This window comes from Ursus maritimus, unplaced genomic scaffold (assembly GCF_017311325.1).
Source record: "Ursus maritimus isolate PB19 unplaced genomic scaffold, ASM1731132v1 scaffold_18, whole genome shotgun sequence".
Classification (NCBI taxonomy): Eukaryota; Metazoa; Chordata; class Mammalia; order Carnivora; family Ursidae; genus Ursus; species Ursus maritimus.
Genome location: NW_024424230.1, coordinates 36,629,889 through 36,649,047, shown reverse-complemented (window position 1 = coordinate 36,649,047; position 19,159 = coordinate 36,629,889). Strand labels below are relative to the sequence as shown.

Here is a 19,159-nt window from a genome sequence, read left to right as displayed (position 1 = left end):
ATGATAGTCATGGAGGCACCCACTCCCACCTCCTGGGCTGGAAAAAGCCACTGCTTTCCCTTCTTAGCCCAGGAAGAAATTCGGGGCCCATAAAGACCGAGGGAATGGTTGGTAGGTCAGCAAGGAACCATGCCTGCAGAGTTACAAAGCTCAAGATAACTAAGTTTCTGAGCAGATCTTTACCAATTGTCAAAACCCTGGCAGATCTCTTGCATGTCCAGGAATTCAAAGCCAACAAGGTCACGGCCAGGGTGCTTTCTCCTCACCACACCGTCAGGGAGCAAAGCATGCATGCTACCTAGTGGCCAGAGGAGATCCCCTTCAGTGCAGTGAAAGAAGTTGACCAATGCATGAGTCTCATTGGAAGTAGACCGTGTTCTCCAGTCTGCAGAAATGAGTTTCCGTGCCACAAATTCTGGAGAACAACAAAAACAGATAGGGGATCATGAGATACATCACGTTACCCTCTCCCAGAGCTTGGATCTGAATCACAGCCATGTGTCGCCAGCTCTGCAGCTGAAGAGTCACTCTGTATACTTCATCCCAAGAAGGTGGTTTTTGTGGTTTCCTGGGAAGTTGATTGGGAGCAATTTGACAAAAACAATTTAACTGAAAGCACTTTGGTTGGAAGAACGTCACCAAAATGTGAATCAGTCAAAACTAAATAGATTCAGTCACCAATATTTCTAGTTTCAGTGATAACTATTAACTGAATACATAAATATGGGCAAATCTGCCCACAGACAGCAGAGGCTGAGTCTTGATGAGCGGGACTGTGAGGGTTTTCTCTGGTCTTCTTTTGCTGGCTGCACTTACTGGTAAAACAGGCAAAGTCATGATTTTCTGCATTGCTTTTGTAATAAGAAAAAGTAAAATGAAAGGTTATGGAATTTCTCGGGATTTGAGGGGCTTGTTTTCCCTTCTTTGAATTCTAATTCACTTTAAGCCAATATGCCAGCTGTGCTCGTTTGGCAGTTTTTCTATTTTTGTGCATAGGGATGAGAGGCATTTAGTTTCTTCCAACTAGCCCTTCATGTGGGAGAGTGCAGGGCAAGAGTCATTGCTGAAAATAAATTAGAAACTTTAGAAAGCAAAAAGTGGAAGACAGAAAACTTTCAACTAAATTTTTCAAACTGCTTTAAAATGCATGAAAAGGGACAACGACTCCATGTTGCACCACAATTGCCGACACGGGGCCGCCAGGAACCACTATGCGCGGTGTTCACCACGTCCCTCCAGCAGCTTCCAGTATGAGTCGTGGGATGCGGCAACCTAAACAGAAACTGACCTAATCAAATACCCTGTTTCTGTCAAATTGTTCTCGGTCCAGTTATAAGCTGTTGTAATAAGTTGGGACACCCGTTTGTACTTCTTCCTTGGGGCTCCCAGATAGTCCTAAGGAGCCTAAGAAATTCTGAATACAATGCTTTTAGCCTGGAATGCCAGGGGCTGTCCTAAAGCTTCTGGGGAGGGCTTGTTTTGTTTAAAAGACTAGCCTTGTGGCAAACACCAGGTATTTGTTGAGTTTCTATAACAGAACCACCTCCACAGCTCCCCCCGCGGGTTATATTTCTACCTCAGTGGCCTGCCTTAAATCTTCCGTATCTCCCGCAACATCTGGATACAACCTAAACGCCTTCATAGAGCCTTAAAGCTCTTCAGATCTCTAGCTCATCTCCCCCCCACGCCCTTGTGGGCACCCAGGGCCCCTGGCACAATGAGCTGCTTGGAGAGCCTTGAGTGCATCACGCTTGAGCATGCCTGTGCACACCCTGATTCTCTTTCCTAAAGCCTGACTAGCCCCTAATTGTATTTATACTTGGCCGAGAAGTCCCCTCTGTCACCTAGGAAGACCAAGAAGTCACCTGTGTAAGGAAATCTTCCCTGACCCACCCCTCATTCTGGAAACCCTCTCTTGGAGCTCCTGCTGCACCCCGTGCACCCTACTGTTCTGGTAGTGACATCGCCGCGTTAGGATTCATGATGTCCCAGGATGCATTCTGTCCGCGCATCTCTGTACCCTCAAGGTCAAGAACCTCCCAGAGGTCAAGAACTGTGTCCTATTACTGACCAATTCACAAAATTAGAATGTGGCCAGTAGGTTAGATAATATTAGGTAAGATTAGTGTATCAATGTTAAATATATCAAAGTGGATAACTACCCTGTAACCCAGGTAAACAAGCTATGGCCTGTGAGCCAAGACTAGTTTCCACATTTTTAAAGGTTGTATAAAATACAAAGACGAGTGTGTGACAGAGACCAGGTGTGGTCCACAAAACCCAAAATATCATGATCTGGCCCTTTACAGAAGAAGTTTGCTGAGCTTTGCTGTAGTCTCATCAGAGGATATACCCTAATTCTTAGGGAAGACGCACTGGCAGTGTTCAGAGGTAATGGAAATTAGTCTCACTTCAGAAAAAAAATTGTTTGCACACACATATGGACACAGAGACAGACATAGACAGATGATAGATAGATAGATAGATAGATAGATAGATAGATAGATAGATGATAGATAGATAGATGATAGAATGATAAAGTAAATGGAATAAACTGCCCATAGATGAGTTTGGATAAAGCATATGTGGGTGTTCTTTGCAGTACTCTTATTCTTGCAATTATTTTGTTAAGTTTGCTATTATTTTCAAATAAAATTTTGTTTTAATTCCTTAAAAAATAAATAAAAAAAGAACTATGTCCTGATTTTTCTGTATATTCATTGCTTAGCAAAATTTTACACATTTAGTGTGTGCTGAGTTAATTGTAGTTGAACGAATCAATGAATATAAATTCTTCTAAAGTATCTATCATTGTGTGGTGCTGCCGGAAATACAGTGGTGATTTACAGTATAACTGGGAACGTTACAGAACAACCCCATTGGAGAGGCAAAGCCTAAGCATATGAAATAAATAACAGAAAAAACGTGATCTGGAATTAACAGTAAAAATAGTTCACATTGGGGCACTTGGGTGGCTCAGTGGGTTAAGCATTTGCCTTCGGCTCAGGTCATGATCCCAGAGTCCTGGGATCAAGTCCCACATCAGGTTCCCTGCTCTGCGGGGAGTCTGCTTCTCCTTCTCCCTCTGCCCCTCCCCCCTGCTTGTGCTCTCTTTCTCATGCTCTTTCAAATAAATAAATAAAATATTTTTTTAAAAAATAGCTCACATTTCTGTACTGTGTACTAAATGTCAAGTACTAGTCTGTGTCCTTTACATCTGTACATTTATCTATTAATTTAATCTTTGAAATATCTTCTATTTTATTACATATACATATATTACATATTATAGGCATATTACATATGTGTATATGTATATTGTTATATCCATATGTGCATATATATGTTATTATATAAATGAGAGCCCAGAACGAAGGTACAAACATATCATTTTGATAACTTCCTCAGAGTCCCCTCAATTCCTTTTAAAAACCAGAGTGGCATTTACAAACAGCCCCTTCCCTTTGATCTCAGTGACCTAGCCCTAGTTTGGCTGTTGCTTAGCAAAACTTCATCAACACAATCTAGTTTAATATTAACTTCAAGTTTGTGAGAGGTCAATGCTGGTACTCCTTCAGCTTTTGCTCTAGTTAGAACTGTTGTCTAAATCCTTACTGTGGGAGATTTGAAAGGTCTAGGCTACTTTTCAAAATGTGTCATGGCCCAAAAAAGTCAAGCCTAGAAGATCATCAGGATGACCCAGTTATAGTTAACCAACTTGCCTAAGAACACACAAGATGGCAGCTCTGATAAGAAAGTCCATTTACTTTTCCTGGGTTTCCTTTTTCCCCTTTTTATTGGAATTCTCGAGTTTCTATATATGGGATTACTTAAGAGATTTTTTTGCTGTTGGCAACTTTTTTCTTTCTTTTTTTTTTTTTTTGACCAGTTATAATGAAACATAAGAGAGAAAATTCACCAAGTTTACAACTGTGAAGGTGGATGAGAACAACATGGATTTTGTAGCTTAGGTAAAATTTCTTTAGCCTCATAATGGATAAACTATTTGAAACACAGTAGAAATCCTCGTAAGTGGAGTGTTAGAAGGAAATGAGAGTCAGTTCATATCCTCAAAACATAATCCAGCAAAAGCCTGTAATATGCTTAACATCTGACTGCAGTGTAAAAACCATGTCCCCAGATTGCATTTTGACCTTGAGACATTAAGCCCAAAATGAACAGAGGCAGCTTATTGAATTTACAACGGTTTATCCCATCAGCTGTGCCAGCCTAGTTACAATCTAGCATGGTGACAAACCATATGATAGCAGACGCTTTCATTCCCATAGTGACTTCCACAGAGGAATTATAAAGTACCTTGAGAAATTATGCCATTAATATTCACTAAGTGCCCATAGTGGCAGAAACTGAAGAACAGAGGTTCAATGAAGACATAGACTCTGTCCAGGACTCCGACTTTACCTCATTGATCTTCCCCAAGGCCAGGCTTCCCCTCGACTACATGAGTCAAAAGACCCTTCCCTGTAAATCAAGTGCCTTCCACCCAGAACACAATGATTTATAGAAAGTTTTCTGCTTCTGTGGGAAGTTAATCAGGTGTTTTCATTGCATCCTTATCCTCATTGTGTCTTTCATTTTTCAATATCTTAAACCAAAACTCAAAGGTCTTAGTGATAATAGAGTTGGGTAACTAGCTAGCTAGATACATAGACTCCCCAATGTTACAGTAAATGTTCATTGTGTGTTTCAATAAAGTCTGCGTATTCCTCACATATACAAAAATTCCTTCCATTGAGTGATGTACGAGCTTATAATTGACTTCAAAATAAAAATGTGATGCTCTCTATCTTATCAAAATATGCTAATTTTACTCAAATTAATGCTATGTTCCAGAATCAGTTACAAAAAGACTCCAAAGACAACACTACGCCAGGAATATTTCAGCATAACAATTAACTTCTATGTTATTCTTTCATAAAAAATTACTTATTCTGCCTCCGTTTTTGTTATTTGCAGCAGATATAAACCATGGGGAATATATTCAGGTGATGAGTAAATATCTTTCTTTTTCCTTCCATCAGATATTTTCTCCATGATTTCTGACTCCAGTGGGGTGATGGTTTATGGACGATATGATCAGTTCCTGCGGGAAGTTCTCAAACTACCCACAGCCGTTTTTGAAGGTCCTTCGTTTGGTTACACAGAACAGTCAGCGAGATCCTGTTTCTCTCAACAGGTAGGAAAAAGAGGAAATGTCGCTCACACAGTGGTTGTCCTGTGATGTGTTACTCCAAGGCACTAGTTAGATAAACTCCTCTTCATGATAACCTGTAGCATCTCCCAACCTCTGACAAATGACCTCTGAGCCAGCAACTCAAATCAACATACCTGGAAAATATTAATCGGCGGTACTTCCTGACCATGAGCCAGGCATCTTGCTAAGCTCCTTTCTTGCATTGTCTAATTTAATCCTTACCACAACCCTAGACCCTCGGTATTATTACTGTCAACATCACTACACTATCAAAAGAGGTGAATTGTTACTCAGCCTCACATGAAACACAAATCTGAGCCAGCACCAAGCTTCGCCAATGTTTAGCAAAGGAAACCGGAAAGGAATCATATAGCGTATGCCACACACAGTCAGGAAGGCCCAGCATATGACAGGCACAGCTGCCTAAATCCCCTGCGACATGATACATTAGGGCTTCGGAGTGACATGTTTTAACTGGGGTTGGTACAAGTTAACCCAGAGAAGCTATTGAGTTCTTGGGGCTTTCCATGTTTGTGTCTGCCCAGTCATGTACAAAGTCTACATGTACAGCACCATTCTCCAGCACCGCGCAATGGTAGTTACAAACCTATAAATGGAAGGTTTGCTTAAAACTTTTTAAAAATCCATGCTAACCAAGAATATCCTCTAAAAGGATCCCTTACTTAAGAAATCAGTGCATAGCAGCCACTGAAAAGCTACACGTAACCGCCCACCTAGTAAACTTCATCAGTCTGTTTCCTTGTGACCTAGGAAGTCAAAAGTGCCTTTGACATCCCTGTGGGTCATGGATTGATGTAGAATCATAACGGTATCCGTACAACTAATAAGAGATGGGACGGTTTGATACACTAAATGCTGGCTCTGCCCCGTGTTGTCTCATTCAGAAAGCCTTTCTGACCCCACCTACTCCCCCAGCCTCAGGGCCAGCTAAGGGCCCTCATCCTGCCCACGGCTGAAGCACACTCCTCTTTATATGTAGCCTTCGAGTTGGTAACATCAGAATGGTTCCATTCACCTAAGCCTCCTTCCAGACAACTTTCTCACCCCGCAGTTCTCATCAGTCCTCAAGTCCTGCTGATTTCCCCTTCTAAATGTTTCTCTGATCTCTTTCCTCATCCTCATCTGTTGCCTGGCCTACTGTATTAACCTCTACTCTGGTCTCCCTGCCTCAGGGTTTGTTTACTTGTACATTTGTTGATGGTTGCCTTCACTGTGCGGAAGTTCTTTGTTTTGGTGTAGTCCTAGTAGTTTGTTTTTGCTTTTATTTCTCTTGATGACTCTTTTTATTTTCATAGGACCTACGTGTTCATGAAGAATTGTATACGATGTTACCACTGCTCAAAATTCCTTTTGAAATGCCTGATAGACTAATTATATAATTTTTTATATATCCTCAATGATGAGAAATTTATATATGTTAAAATCATAATAACATTTTTGAAAACCTCCTGGGAGTGATTTTTAACCAGTATGATGAATGATCAAAATGGATAAGATCACTTGAAGTATAAAAAGAGGCAACACAAATAAAAATAATAAGACCAGTTTATTTTTGTCCTTCATAAACTGGCTATCACAGCAGTTTGAATGATGAAATTTTAAATGTGTTTGCATTGCTTCATTGGAAAAAGTATGAGCCATTCCAAGTGATTATTTTGAAAGCCGGTATTATTTTGGATGCTACAAATTGTGGTAGCTTTTCCAAAAATGTTGTCTCATTACTTATTCTTTACATAAAATATCTTTTAATAATAACATTGCTATCAATTGTATAGGACTTAAGCTACTTAGTATTATGAGGAAAAGCTAAAATTATAAATATCGACTGATAAAAATATTAATAAAAGTGTACCAAACTATCTTGTGAGTGAACGAGAAGGACTAATGTTAAGATAGGTGCCTTGAAAAGGTACTATAGCTCTTCACCACTGATTTCTTGTCTAACAATATAGAGCTATCCCTGGGCTGTATATTCTGTTCCATTGATCTGTTTTTGTGCCAGTACAATACTGTTTTGATTATTACAGTTTTGTAGTATATCTTAAAATTTAAATTGTGATACCTCCAGCTCTGTTTTTTGTTTTAGTTTTGGTTTTTTGGTTTTTTTTTTCAAAATCGCTTTGGTTACTTGGGGTCTTTTGTGGAGAACAAACAGATGGTGACCAAAAGGGAGGTGGTGAGGGGATGGGGATTAAGACTACACTCATCTTGTTGGGCACTGAGTAATGTATAGGATTGTTGAATCACTACATGGTACACCTGAAACTAGTATAACACTGTAGGTTAGCTATACTGGAATTAAAATAAAATTTAAAAAACAAAAAGCAGAAAAATAAAAAAATACCCTATCCACTTGATACTATAATTCAGAATTTCCAAAATAGTGATTTTTGCACATAAACATGTCATTTTTGGTCATTCATCCTATTATAATATCATGTACTCCTATAACTTCTTATTTTTGTCATTTTGAAGGAAACTTATAATACATTCCTTTTCTACATTGGAAAGGACCACAATAGTGCAAACAGATGCAGACTGAATTAAGAGGAAAGATCTATAAAGGAAAAAGTATTTTCAAAAAATATAGATGGCTCTCTCCTAACAGCGAAGATCGTCCCTCCTAACAGGACTCCCTCCTGACCTTGTATGGCAGAACCATTCATATGAACCATGAAGTCTGTAGGACTTAGGGGAGTGGAGGGAGTTTGAAAGGGAAGTTGTTCTACAGATGGGGAAGACCACCTGTTTTGGGAATTGTGGCATGTGCTATGACACACGGTTGGGTCAAATTTTAGAAGAGTAGGTCTACTCCTCATCTTCCCTCTCAGTTTCATACCGTCTCTTGTACACAAAAGCGCCCCTCCTAGAGCTGTTATTCTCCTTCTGGCAATATTGACTCAGCCTCAGGAGAGATAACCCAGTCCTATGTAAAAGTGTCAAAAGCAACCAAAGGGTTTAAATTCAGAACTGTTCTTTAGCTATCAGAAAATATTCTGTTTCTTTATATACCAAAGGTTAATCGAATGTCTTGTGTCTTTCATCTCAAATAGTATTTACATAGCAGGTCAATTGAGATTATTCTCTGTTCTAAATTTTTGTGGGTTTTTTGATGCAGAAAAAAGTCACCTTAAATGGTTTCTTGGACACACTCATGTCCGACCCTCCCCCCCAGTGTCTGGTCTGGCTGCCCCTTCTGCATCGACTGGCGAATGTGGAAAATGGTGAGTAGTTACTCCTGAGCTATGGCCATTTTTAAGATTATTGAAATTAGGCTCTCGTGTCTACAGTTATTAAGCCAAGGTCGTTTAGTAATTCTGAGTTTTGAAAGAACCTTTCTCCCTTGATCGGTAAAGCCTTCGAGGTCCACTGCAAAATGAGGACTGTCAACTCCATACACTTATTAAATCTCACCGTGTATCTCTCAATTACAAGTCACATGTGGCTGTAGACTTGTTATGGCAGAACAAGAATCTCAACAATGAATGTGACATTTGCCAGGATTATTTTTCAGTCTGAACTTCTAATACTGGTGTCCATGGCATCGACCATTCCTAGGCACTTGGCCAAGAATAGGCAGAGGAGACAGAGAAAAAAATTAGATTATGGTACCTTGCTCATCTTTAGTCATATGCTCCAAAGGGAAGCTTTCAATGATTGTGATTACATAAAGAATAACTTAACCAAAGGCAAGAATTGTTTAATATCGTAACTCATAGCATGTAGACAGTACTTGGACTTGATTATATGTTAGCTTCAAATCTCAAGTATTTTACCTTGCCTGCTTTATAATTCAGATTGTCAGAGAGAGTTAAGTGTCTCTCAGACTATCTGAATTAGAAGTGTATTCACATCATTTACACATCTCTTTGGGCCCTGTCCATCTGTCTCTCAGGAAAGAAAAAAAAATTGTTAAGTGGAGGTAATGTCACTCATGAAGGAAACCCATTAGCCACTCCATTTTTTTTAACAAAATAATTCAATTCTCTCATCCAGTTTTTCTACTCTCCCTCGTTTCCCTTTCTTTTTTCTCCCCCTGTTTTCCATTCCTCTGACGTTCGCTCTCCCCCCCATGGACAGTCCGTTGTGCTCGCCCGTTGTGCAGCTATGTCTTCCAGCGAGCTTTGCTGGTCTCCTGGAGACAGGCAGCAGTTTGGGGGAAAGGAGAGTCGGTTTGGGCAATTTATATTCTCGTAGTGTAAGAGATGGAAGTGGAAAGAGAAATCTGTGGTTAAAAGAAGACCTATCCTCCATCCCCTTTCATTTCCTCCACCTCCACACACATGCTTGAAAAGGGTAGTGAGAGGCCAGGAATAAACATAACGTTCCTCTCAGCCGAAATTGACTGTCATCTGAAGTCATGGCACACAGCAGAAGAACGCAGCCCCGAGAGGCCGTACTTTTCCTTATTCTGGCTCATACTTTTATTTTCTCTTTTTTTTCTCCATGTCCTTCCCCCATAGTCTTCCATCCGGTTGAATGTTCCTACTGCCACAGTGAGAGTATGATGGGATTCCGCTACCGCTGCCAGCAGTGTCACAATTACCAGCTCTGTCAGGACTGCTTCTGGAGGGGACATGCCGGCGGCTCCCATAGCAACCAGCACCAAATGAAAGAGTACACATCATGGGTAAGGCAAGGTCCAGGCAACACTTACCCTCGGACGTGTGAGTGTCGCTCAGAAGGCCAGGGGACGGCGAGGAGGGCAGGAGAATCAAGGGGCAAACGTAGCCTCTACTCTAGCACGCCTTCCTTCCCCTCTGTCCCCACGCCCCCCCACCTTGCTGGGACATCTTCCCTGCTGCATCTGAAGCCAGTGTAGCGTCCTAGGACCGGGGGTTTAGGAAGACTCACACTCTTGTTACTTCTTGGGATACAGACAGCTCAGTACTGGTTTAGATAACAACCGAACAAGCACCTTTGGGATATAATCTCATTTTCACAATAAGTGAAGATTCTTTCCGAGTTTTGTTTTGTTTCAGGTGTGGGAATTGCTTAAAAATTATCGCCAGCTCCTTTTTTCTCAGATGCTGGAGTTCCGTGAAGTGCATGGCTAGAGCATAAAAGAAAGATGTGTGAGCCTGGGGGCTTAGTGGTGGTGTTCCGTTTTACTTTTTAGGAGGCGGGGAGGTTGTGGCAGCTTGCCGGAGGTGACCTGGGAGAGTCTGTCCGCGGGATGCATGTGTGGGAGGAATTTGACTCGGGGAGCTCGGGTTTCAGGCGGTTTAGTTTGCTGACCTACGTATCAGTTACGCTTGAAGGTCGGGTTCCTGTGCTCCTGTGAAAGTATTGCTCCATGTATGGATTAGCTTTTGTGGGCTGCACCATCCGGCCTGCCAACCCCTCTTGGAGTAGTTCTTAAACAAGGAAATGCAAACTTTTTATTGTGAGTTTTTTCTGTATTTTATTTCAATTATTTCAATTAACCCGTAGCCTTTACTTAAAGAATACCTTATTATTCTTTTTTTTAAAAAAAAAAGGTCTTCAGAAAATGCATTTTATTTTACTTTTTTAAGATTTTATTTATTTGTCAGAGAGAGAGAGAGCACAAGCAGGGGGAGCGGCAGAGGGAGAGGGAAAAGCAGACTCCCTGCTGAGCAGGGAGCCCAATGCAGGACTCGATCCCAAGACCCTGGGAGCATGACCTGAGCCAAAGGCAGACGCTTAACCAACTGAGCCACCCAGCTGTCCCCAGAAAATGCATTTTAAATCAGAATGTTCTTTCTAGGAATGGCTATGGGAACCCGCATTCAGTGTAAATATATTAATTTTGCAGCCTCTGTCAGATTTTAATTCAAGCACCAGTTCTTCACTAAGGCGTCATATACTGAAGGCTTTATGCCAGTTCAGATCACCTCTCACTGTTGGTTGTGTCACATGCTGAGCATGAATATACTAACACAGATCATGAAATACAATTTTGTACCGAAGATAGGAGAAAACACTTTCTATTTTCTCATGGTCGATATACGACCAATTTTCAAACTTGTTCTATCTCACATTCTGAAGGGTTAGTGTTTGAAGACTAAGCATTTTTTTAATTATTGTCTTATGCGAATGCTAACGTCAGTTTAGAGGCCTTTTTCTTAGAGGTTGTGGACTCAAAATTATATGGCTGTGTGCCAGGGCAATGTCCTTACAAAATAGGATCAGACCGCTCAAGAGGATAGGGAGGCTCCAATGTTTATGGGGTTGAAAAGCTGTTGCAGTGGCTGTGTTTTAGGCGTTCTAAGAATTGTATGTCCTAACAAAAGCCAGAGAGGGACTTCTTGAACAATGCTCCTATCACTTAGCTTTTAAATAATGAGGACATAAGTCACTTCATTGTATTGCCAATTATGGGCTCTCTGCACGAAAGGAAGGGACAAAATGGTAAATGGCTTCTCATGGAAAGGAAAAGCTGGCATGAAGATTTATTATATGTGGTAGATTACTTTTGATAGATTTGGCTGTGAAATTTTAAGATCTGTATCCCACTCGCCTAAATGAAAAAGGGATCACATGATGCTCTGGACAGAACATGAATTTTAAACTCCAAAGACTCATATTGAAGTTCCCCTTTCACTTTCAACTGGTTGGATCCAGCCATGCCTGAAACATCCAGCACCTGGATGCCTGTGAAACCTTCTGCTCACCTTCTTACTTCCACTCCTGTCTCCTCCCAGATGGTTTTCTGCTCTTAAACAGGAGTGATCCTTCTAGAAACACATCTGATCCTGTCACCTCCATGCTTTGAACTCTTCATTGTCTCCCTCTGCATTTGAGGTAAAGACCACAGTCCTTGATTTGGCATAAAAGGACTTCAAGGATCTGCCTTCTGCTTTCCTCTCCAGAATGGGCTTTCTTCTTCCTCCATCTGGAATTACCTTCCCAGTCCTCTGACTTACTATCAGAAGGACTCCTGCTGGTCCCCGAAGTCCCAGCTCAGATGGCCTGTGCACAATGACTGCTTCCATTCATCACAGCATTTGCTGACAATAAGCAGCAGGAGACGGGCATTCTGGTGGCTTGTCCCCGCACTTCAGCTCCAGCACTGAGCAAACTCTCTGACTTAGTAGATAGTCGAAGATTTCTTGAATAAATGAATGAATAAATGAATGAGTGAATGAATATCTATTATGAAAACAAATCATCTCCAAAAATGTTACACAAATGTTAACTATTATCACTTCTACCTTTCTTCTTCTTTCTAGAAATCCCCTGCTAAGAAGCTAACTAATGCATTAAGCAAGTCTCTGAGCTGTGCTTCCAGCCGTGAACCCTTGCACCCCATGTTCCCTGACCAGCCTGAGAAGCCACTCAACTTGGCCCACATTGTGTGAGTATCTCTGCCTTCTAGATGAAAAGACATCTTTCTTCATTGACACATGTTCACACCCATACAAAGGCAATTTCACATCAGTTGCTAGGGACCAAGTTTTCAATTTTAATTTAAAAAAAAGAGAGAGAGTAAAAATAATGTAATTATAATTTTTTTTATGTAGGGGTAAACAGTACTTCTGTCTTGATGTACAAGTAAAGTGGGCAACGCTAATGTTGTTCACCTACAGGTAGAAAATAAGCATCATTACAAAATATAGATGTTAGTATAGAGTTTTTACAATTGGACATTAACAATCGATGAAATTAACCATATTAAAAAACTTTAAAGCACACTGTACTTGAATATCATATGTGCTTTGAGTCCCAAATATAAAAGTTCTTTGTTTCATTTATCTGCAGAGAGCCAGTCATCTTAAAGATTTCAGCAAATCTAAAAATTGTTGTTGTCTTATCACAAACTATACAACCTTAGAAGGGTCATGGCCCATACATGGGAAGGTGGAAAGGGGAGGTTGGTGGTAAGATTTCTCAGAACATCCAAAACCAGACATTAAAAAATTATTTCTCCAAAGTCTATGTGACTTTGGTGGGCAGAGGGGTGTGGGCATGGAAACGGTGCTGCCACCCGTTCCTTCCACCTCCCAGAAGCATCCAGCCATGGAGCCTCTCTTAGGCCTGGGCGGCCAGATAACAGGGGAGGCTTAGGTAGAAGAAAGTATTTCTTCCTTGGTATTATCTTGGGCTCAAAAGAAGAAATAAGCTCGTTGTCTGCTTCTATGCCCAATTAGGAATTACATCATCACAAGCACCTCAGAAAGACTCTGGAAAGGCGGTTCCCCCTCAATACAACTGCTCGTTGTTTTGCACGGTTCCGCAGGACCTACTATACTCAGGGCCTAGGTTTGCATGTTGACGTCAAGAGGCAGCTGCTCAGACCTATCAGTATTACAGATCCACCAGTACAAAGTTCAGAACGTGATCCATCAGAGGCGCCATGATGGATCTGAGACCTTTATGAAAGCAGCAGTTCTTTCCTCTGATGGGCCTAAGCAAATACCATCAATTGATTTGTGCTGTGTCTGTGGCTTCGTATGAATACTACGGGGCTCAGTTTGGTTTGCTCCCAAGTGTGCGTTGAGGGTTTACAGTCTTCAGCAATACACACAGCCTGGAGGCTTGTGTTGCTGGCATGGGCTAAACATCCAAAAAGCAAATGTAAGCCAACTCTGTAGAATGTGGCTAACTTATTTTTGGAAATTTTGATCCTAAAAATAAGCCTTAAAAGAAACCAGGGATAAATAAATCCAGGGAGTATCCCAGAGGGCCAGTCACTTGCAGAAAATGACCTTACACGAGCTGTTCTTATTAAGGTCTCAACTGTTTTTCCCCTCGCCAGAGACAATCACTACATTGCTAATAAATGAGCAAAACTAACTGAGAGCAAGTCTGTGCTCTCGGAGGCCTGCTGTGGAGTCACTTCCTACCAACCCAGCTAGGAGTTGCAGCCCAGAGAACAACGTTCAATCAGAGCTGATGGGTGTAAGGAAACGAGAGAGAGATAGTAGATGTGAACAGCCTGACTCTAAGAGCTTTGCAGCAGAACGGAATTAGGATGCTTGCTCCCACTCGGAGACAAAATTAGGAAGTGAGACAGAGTGAAATAAAGTCAAGTTCATGGCCAGGCACACTGCAGTATTACCTGGCACAGGGCCTCTACCCAGTTGTGCTCTGACTGGTGTGTGTGTGTGTGTGTGTGTGTGTGTGTGTGTGTGTGTGTATGTGTGTGTGTTTAATTGGCTAATGAGTAAACAAGCTTTTAACTGTGTAGTGGCAATCTGACCGGATGTATTATTCACTGGACTAACTGAGGGCACTCTCTGTACAATTTGAGTTCCACGCAGAGTTTCTGGATGTCCTTCAAATTCTACACAAATGGGCCTTTTTCTGAGAAAAGTTCCATACATTTGACCAGATTCCCCAAATAGTCCTCAAATCAAAATAGTGGTCTATACTCACAGATAATATATTTTTCCAGGATGAATGTCTTAATTTTAAAATGCAAATTGTGAAAAATATTTAATTGTTGAAATAACATGCAAGAAATTCTGCACACAGAATGTCCGATCTCTAGCAGACCAGAATTTTTTTCTTTTTTTAGCTTTAGACATTTTTCTCTCATTTATTATTCAAATGTTTTTGTCGTGAACAGACAGCCACGTCTTTTTCTTTTGTTTTTTGGTTGAGAGTAGCTCAGACTTCTAATTTTAAAATATACCCTTCACGTAGCTATTCTAAATTGTCATAGGTGTGTAAAGCCACTTCGGTGGTGACATTTTGGTATTTTGGCATTTGTTCTTAGCTGTTGTATTTCTTGTTTATTTTACCATGATTAACAGTCTCTATTCTATTCAATTTCTCGCTGCCAAAAGTGATACCTGGTAAGTAGTTCGATAGTCCCCTGTGTGCTTATAAAGACGTGCAATCCTAAGTGGTTGGTTACGAGACACAAAACAAGCGATAACATGAGTCTAGTTCCAGACTAATTCTGCCTTACGCTGAATACTTGCCCTTCACAAGACAAATGCCAATTTTATAAAAATGTCCTCGTGAAGGTCTTGTCCACAAGGAAAATGTTGCCCTAGGTCCCTGCAACTTTATCCTATGGAGCTATTTCTTTCTCGTAAGAATAAACATGCTTAAAATTCCCAATGTGACCTCGTTATTAGAGAAAGTAACTCTCCATTTGATGATGGAGGAAGTAGGAACCTCAGTCCCTTTGAAAGCCACCATTCGGTGCCAAGGTTAGTCATTCTGTGTCCCAAGTTCAGCATTTCCATGACGAACCTTAAACATGAAGCCATGTACTAAGGAACTGCAATTGCAGCTTTGCAGTGACCAGCTTCTACAGAGTAAATTTCCCAGGCTAATTAAAAAGCATCCCAAGTCCCTTGTTTTCTCATTTCCTAGATCTGGAACACAATGGGAAAGCCAAAAAAGACAAAAGAAAACCAGAAATATTGGTCAAGTTGATTGTTTCAACTTGTGGCAAAGTTAAAATGAAGATATTTCATTCTTACTGTTTTAAAATCTGATTTACCTAACTTCAAAATTCACAGAGGACATTTGTATACAATTAGCATCCTGCTTATAAGGGAAAGTTTGTGCTCAAGGCAGAGTTAGTTTTAAACCAGCCTCATGTCAGAGACACGTCCTAGGTAAGTACTGCAAAACACTCACTTTTCAGAATGTCAGCTGATACGTTCAGAGTAGAAGAAATAGTGAAGCTACTGTTTTGACCTCACCCAACAAATACGGTCTATAAAAATCTTAGAACACTGTTTAGCAGCAAGTACTGGGAACCAAAAGTTTTGGTGAATTTTTGCATATGGTGCTGACATTTTAAAACCTGCGCAGCATCATTTCCAGTCCCATAACCACACTGGGATAAACAAGTCTACCTGTTTCTCAGGATCTCTGCATTGTGGAATCCAAAACCTACTTTGGTTCCATTAAAACTTTGTCTCCTGGTCAAGCCAACACAACTAGATTCTGCAGGCTACTGTGATTAATATCTGCTATTCAGAAATTCTGCACCATCAAACTCAAATCTAGAACTATGGTGAGACCAAAATTTCCTCTGACTCAGAATGATGCCCTGCTTCAGTTTCCATATTCTGAGCTCTCAATCCCATCTCATGGCACATATGCCAGTGACCTTAAAATAAGACTAAAAAGTCACTTGGAGATGAGATAGGCGTCTTAGCTCTGTCATTTTGCCTGATCGAAGACATTAGCAACAGGGACAGAATGACAGACCCCATGCAGCTGGGGGTTTGAGGCCATGCACAATTCTGGGAAATACTGAACCCTATTTTCTTTTTATCGTCATATGGAAAGAACTTTATGGGATGCCTTGCACTGTGTGCCCTGTTATATGGAAACATGCAGATAACAGACTCTCAGTAAAGCCTGTGCTGCTTGACTGCATCTTCGTGTAGAACAAAGAGCAAATCAGGCACAATATGATGTTGCAACTGGCTCCTTCTGGACCAGGTATATTGAGAAAGAACTGTTGTCGTGCGGAGCACAGGAGAAGTTTCTGAAACCTCTGCTTTCCAAGAGGATGTAGATTCTGCTTATGATCAATTTTTCAGAGGTTCTCCTTTTAGAAGACAGTGGGCCTGGGGATGCCTGGGTAGCGCAGTCGTTAGGCGTCTGCCTTCGGCTCAGGGCGTGATCCTGGTGTTCCGGGATCGAGTCCCACATCGGGCTCCTCCGCTGGGAGCCTGCTTCTTCCTCTCCCACTCCCCCTGCTTGTGTTCCCTCTCTCGCTGGCTGTCTATCTCTGTCAAATAAATAAATTAAAAATCTTAAAAAAAAAAAAAAAAAGAAGAAGAAGGCAGTGGGCCTGAAGCTGCCTCAAAGTCCTTGCTCCATTCAAGAATATGACTCAAGAAAACACCATGGCTCAAAGCTCACAGATAAACATTCCTATGGTGTCCAGAGATTTTCCTCCTAATGTTTACTGGACATTCCACCTTTTTAAGGGTATGTAACTTCCCAAAACACTTAAAGAATTTCATTGCAAAATATAAAATTTTGTGTTGATCCTGCGTAAGCTAGAACTCTGATCTTCCCAGCCCCTTTCCTGGGGAGGTGGTGGATGGTTTTTAACTTGTGAGTTTTATTTGTTTTAACTTTTCACCCACACTGTACTTCATTTTAGGCCACCCAGACCTGTAACCAGCATGAATGACACCCTCTTCTCCCACTCTGTCCCCTCCTCAGGAAGTCCTTTTATTACCAGAAGGTAAGTTCCAATCTTACTATGAAATAAGCCCTCTCCTTGGTAATGACCCCTAATTCTGTGTTAAGAATAATTGTTAAGAAAAATATTCTAATGCAAGCCAGGTGTGGAAGATTATTGTTAGAAACTCATTTGTAAATATCTGTCCCAGATGTTCACTTTCATTCGTTTGGATGCTTTTGACAATGGCTGGGATGGTTTTTGGAATGAATTTCCCTTCTGGAAATTCGCATTTACAATCTCCCTACGGTAAGAATGTGGGCTATATTTAAGTGTTATGACCGACACCCCTCTATTCCATGTCATTGAGAAAGTCACCTTCATAGCACTTGGAATGGCCCCTTTAAGTGAGAGAATCGGAATTTCAAGATGCAATGGGAAATTATTAGGTACATTCTGAAACATCTTATAATTTCATCTCATAATTTGGTGAACTCTGGAGTTCCTGAGGCTAGAGGCTAAAGACTAAACTTGGAAGTATAGTTTCCATATAAGTGATTCCTGGGAGAATAAGAAGAACTTTTTAAAGAGTGTGTACGTGTCTCCTATTTTTATACAAAGATCCGTGCCCATGTGAGCAAAGAACAGGTGAAGCAAATACCTCTCTTAGAGCTATCTTGATAAATATGCAGGGTCAAGAGGCGCTCCAAATTGTTTGATCAAATCTCGCAAATAAAGTACCAGGTACTTATTTTATAAATACACGGAGAAGGCTCACAGGAAAGCAGAAACAAAGGTAAGGAAAATTGGAGTGAGTAATGAACATAAGATTTCAAATGCCTTTCAGCGGAAGAAAACGAAAACAACCTCATGTTTCATAAAAGGAACATAATCAGTCTTTTCCCCCCGGAGAGGTTTCTGAGGTACCAATTTTACTGTAATATCCTGGTACATTCCAGTAAGGATTTGCGCACAATGGGACTCAGAAGGCTGCTGATTTTTTTCCCCTGAGTTCCCGTATTTGCCCATCAGCAAGAACGTGAGATGAAGATATTTCCCATAATTTGTAATTAGCGTAATAAATAAAATGCAGCAGTTCGTGGTGTTGCCTCCCTATAAATGTAGCAAGTCTGTAACAAGTGGAAACGAGGAGGCAAAACTGAGCTGCAGAACGTCCGGGGTGAAATAACATGGTCTAGGCTCTCAGAATGTTCCTTTCGGCACTCCTTCAGAAAGCCACCAGCAAATTCAACCATCTTTTCTACGGTAAAGTCTAGAAGGGACGCGGGCCCATACCTCTGTGTAGGGAAGATCTGGCATGATTTAAGAAAGATGGGCTTTTATTAGGAGACCCTGCATTCTGCGACTGTCAAAGCGGAGATAGACCCCATCCTTACCGAAGGTCGTTTTATATCATTTCAGCTCGGACGGTGCTTATGGTGGATGCGTCTAGATGGATAACATGGCTTCCTCTCCTCTAAAATATTCCTATAATACTTTGAGCTGTTCTGGCTCCTCCAGGGTGCGTGGTACACCCATTAACCCAAACTATGATCATTTCCCTTTTTTTCCCATTTTCAGTCCTTTTGGAACGTTCTGTGTGAACCACAGATAACGTTGTTTCAAGTTCGCAGTCCTTGCTGTCACCATGGAGGTTAGCCTCTGGTTTCTGTTTTAAGGGTGCTGTGCAATAAAGCTGTGTACACCGAACATCTTGCCTCTCTGAGTGGGCCTTGCTCTGTCCATGGAGGGTTTTAATGAGGTCTCATTGTTTGCATCCCTCAGGTTACCTGAGGGGATAAGTGCATCCAGCCCCGGGGCTGAGGAGCATTCGCTCGTAAAGCTGTGTGTCA

General features: G+C 41.2%; 1 protein-coding gene across 1 annotated transcript in view; it reads left to right on the top strand.

Annotated features, from left to right (window-relative positions):
• The window catches only part of DTNA (dystrobrevin alpha), a 181,388-nt gene that overhangs the window by 104,994 nt on the left and 57,235 nt on the right, over nt 1-19,159 (top strand). Inside the window, exons 6-10 of the mRNA XM_040632377.1 lie at nt 5,043-5,197; nt 8,355-8,460; nt 9,700-9,866; nt 12,430-12,554; nt 17,286-17,369. Of these exons, the coding sequence (XP_040488311.1) occupies nt 5,043-5,197; nt 8,355-8,460; nt 9,700-9,866; nt 12,430-12,554; nt 17,286-17,369 (637 nt within the window). The remainder of the gene's footprint in view (nt 1-5,042; nt 5,198-8,354; nt 8,461-9,699; nt 9,867-12,429; nt 12,555-17,285; nt 17,370-19,159) is intronic.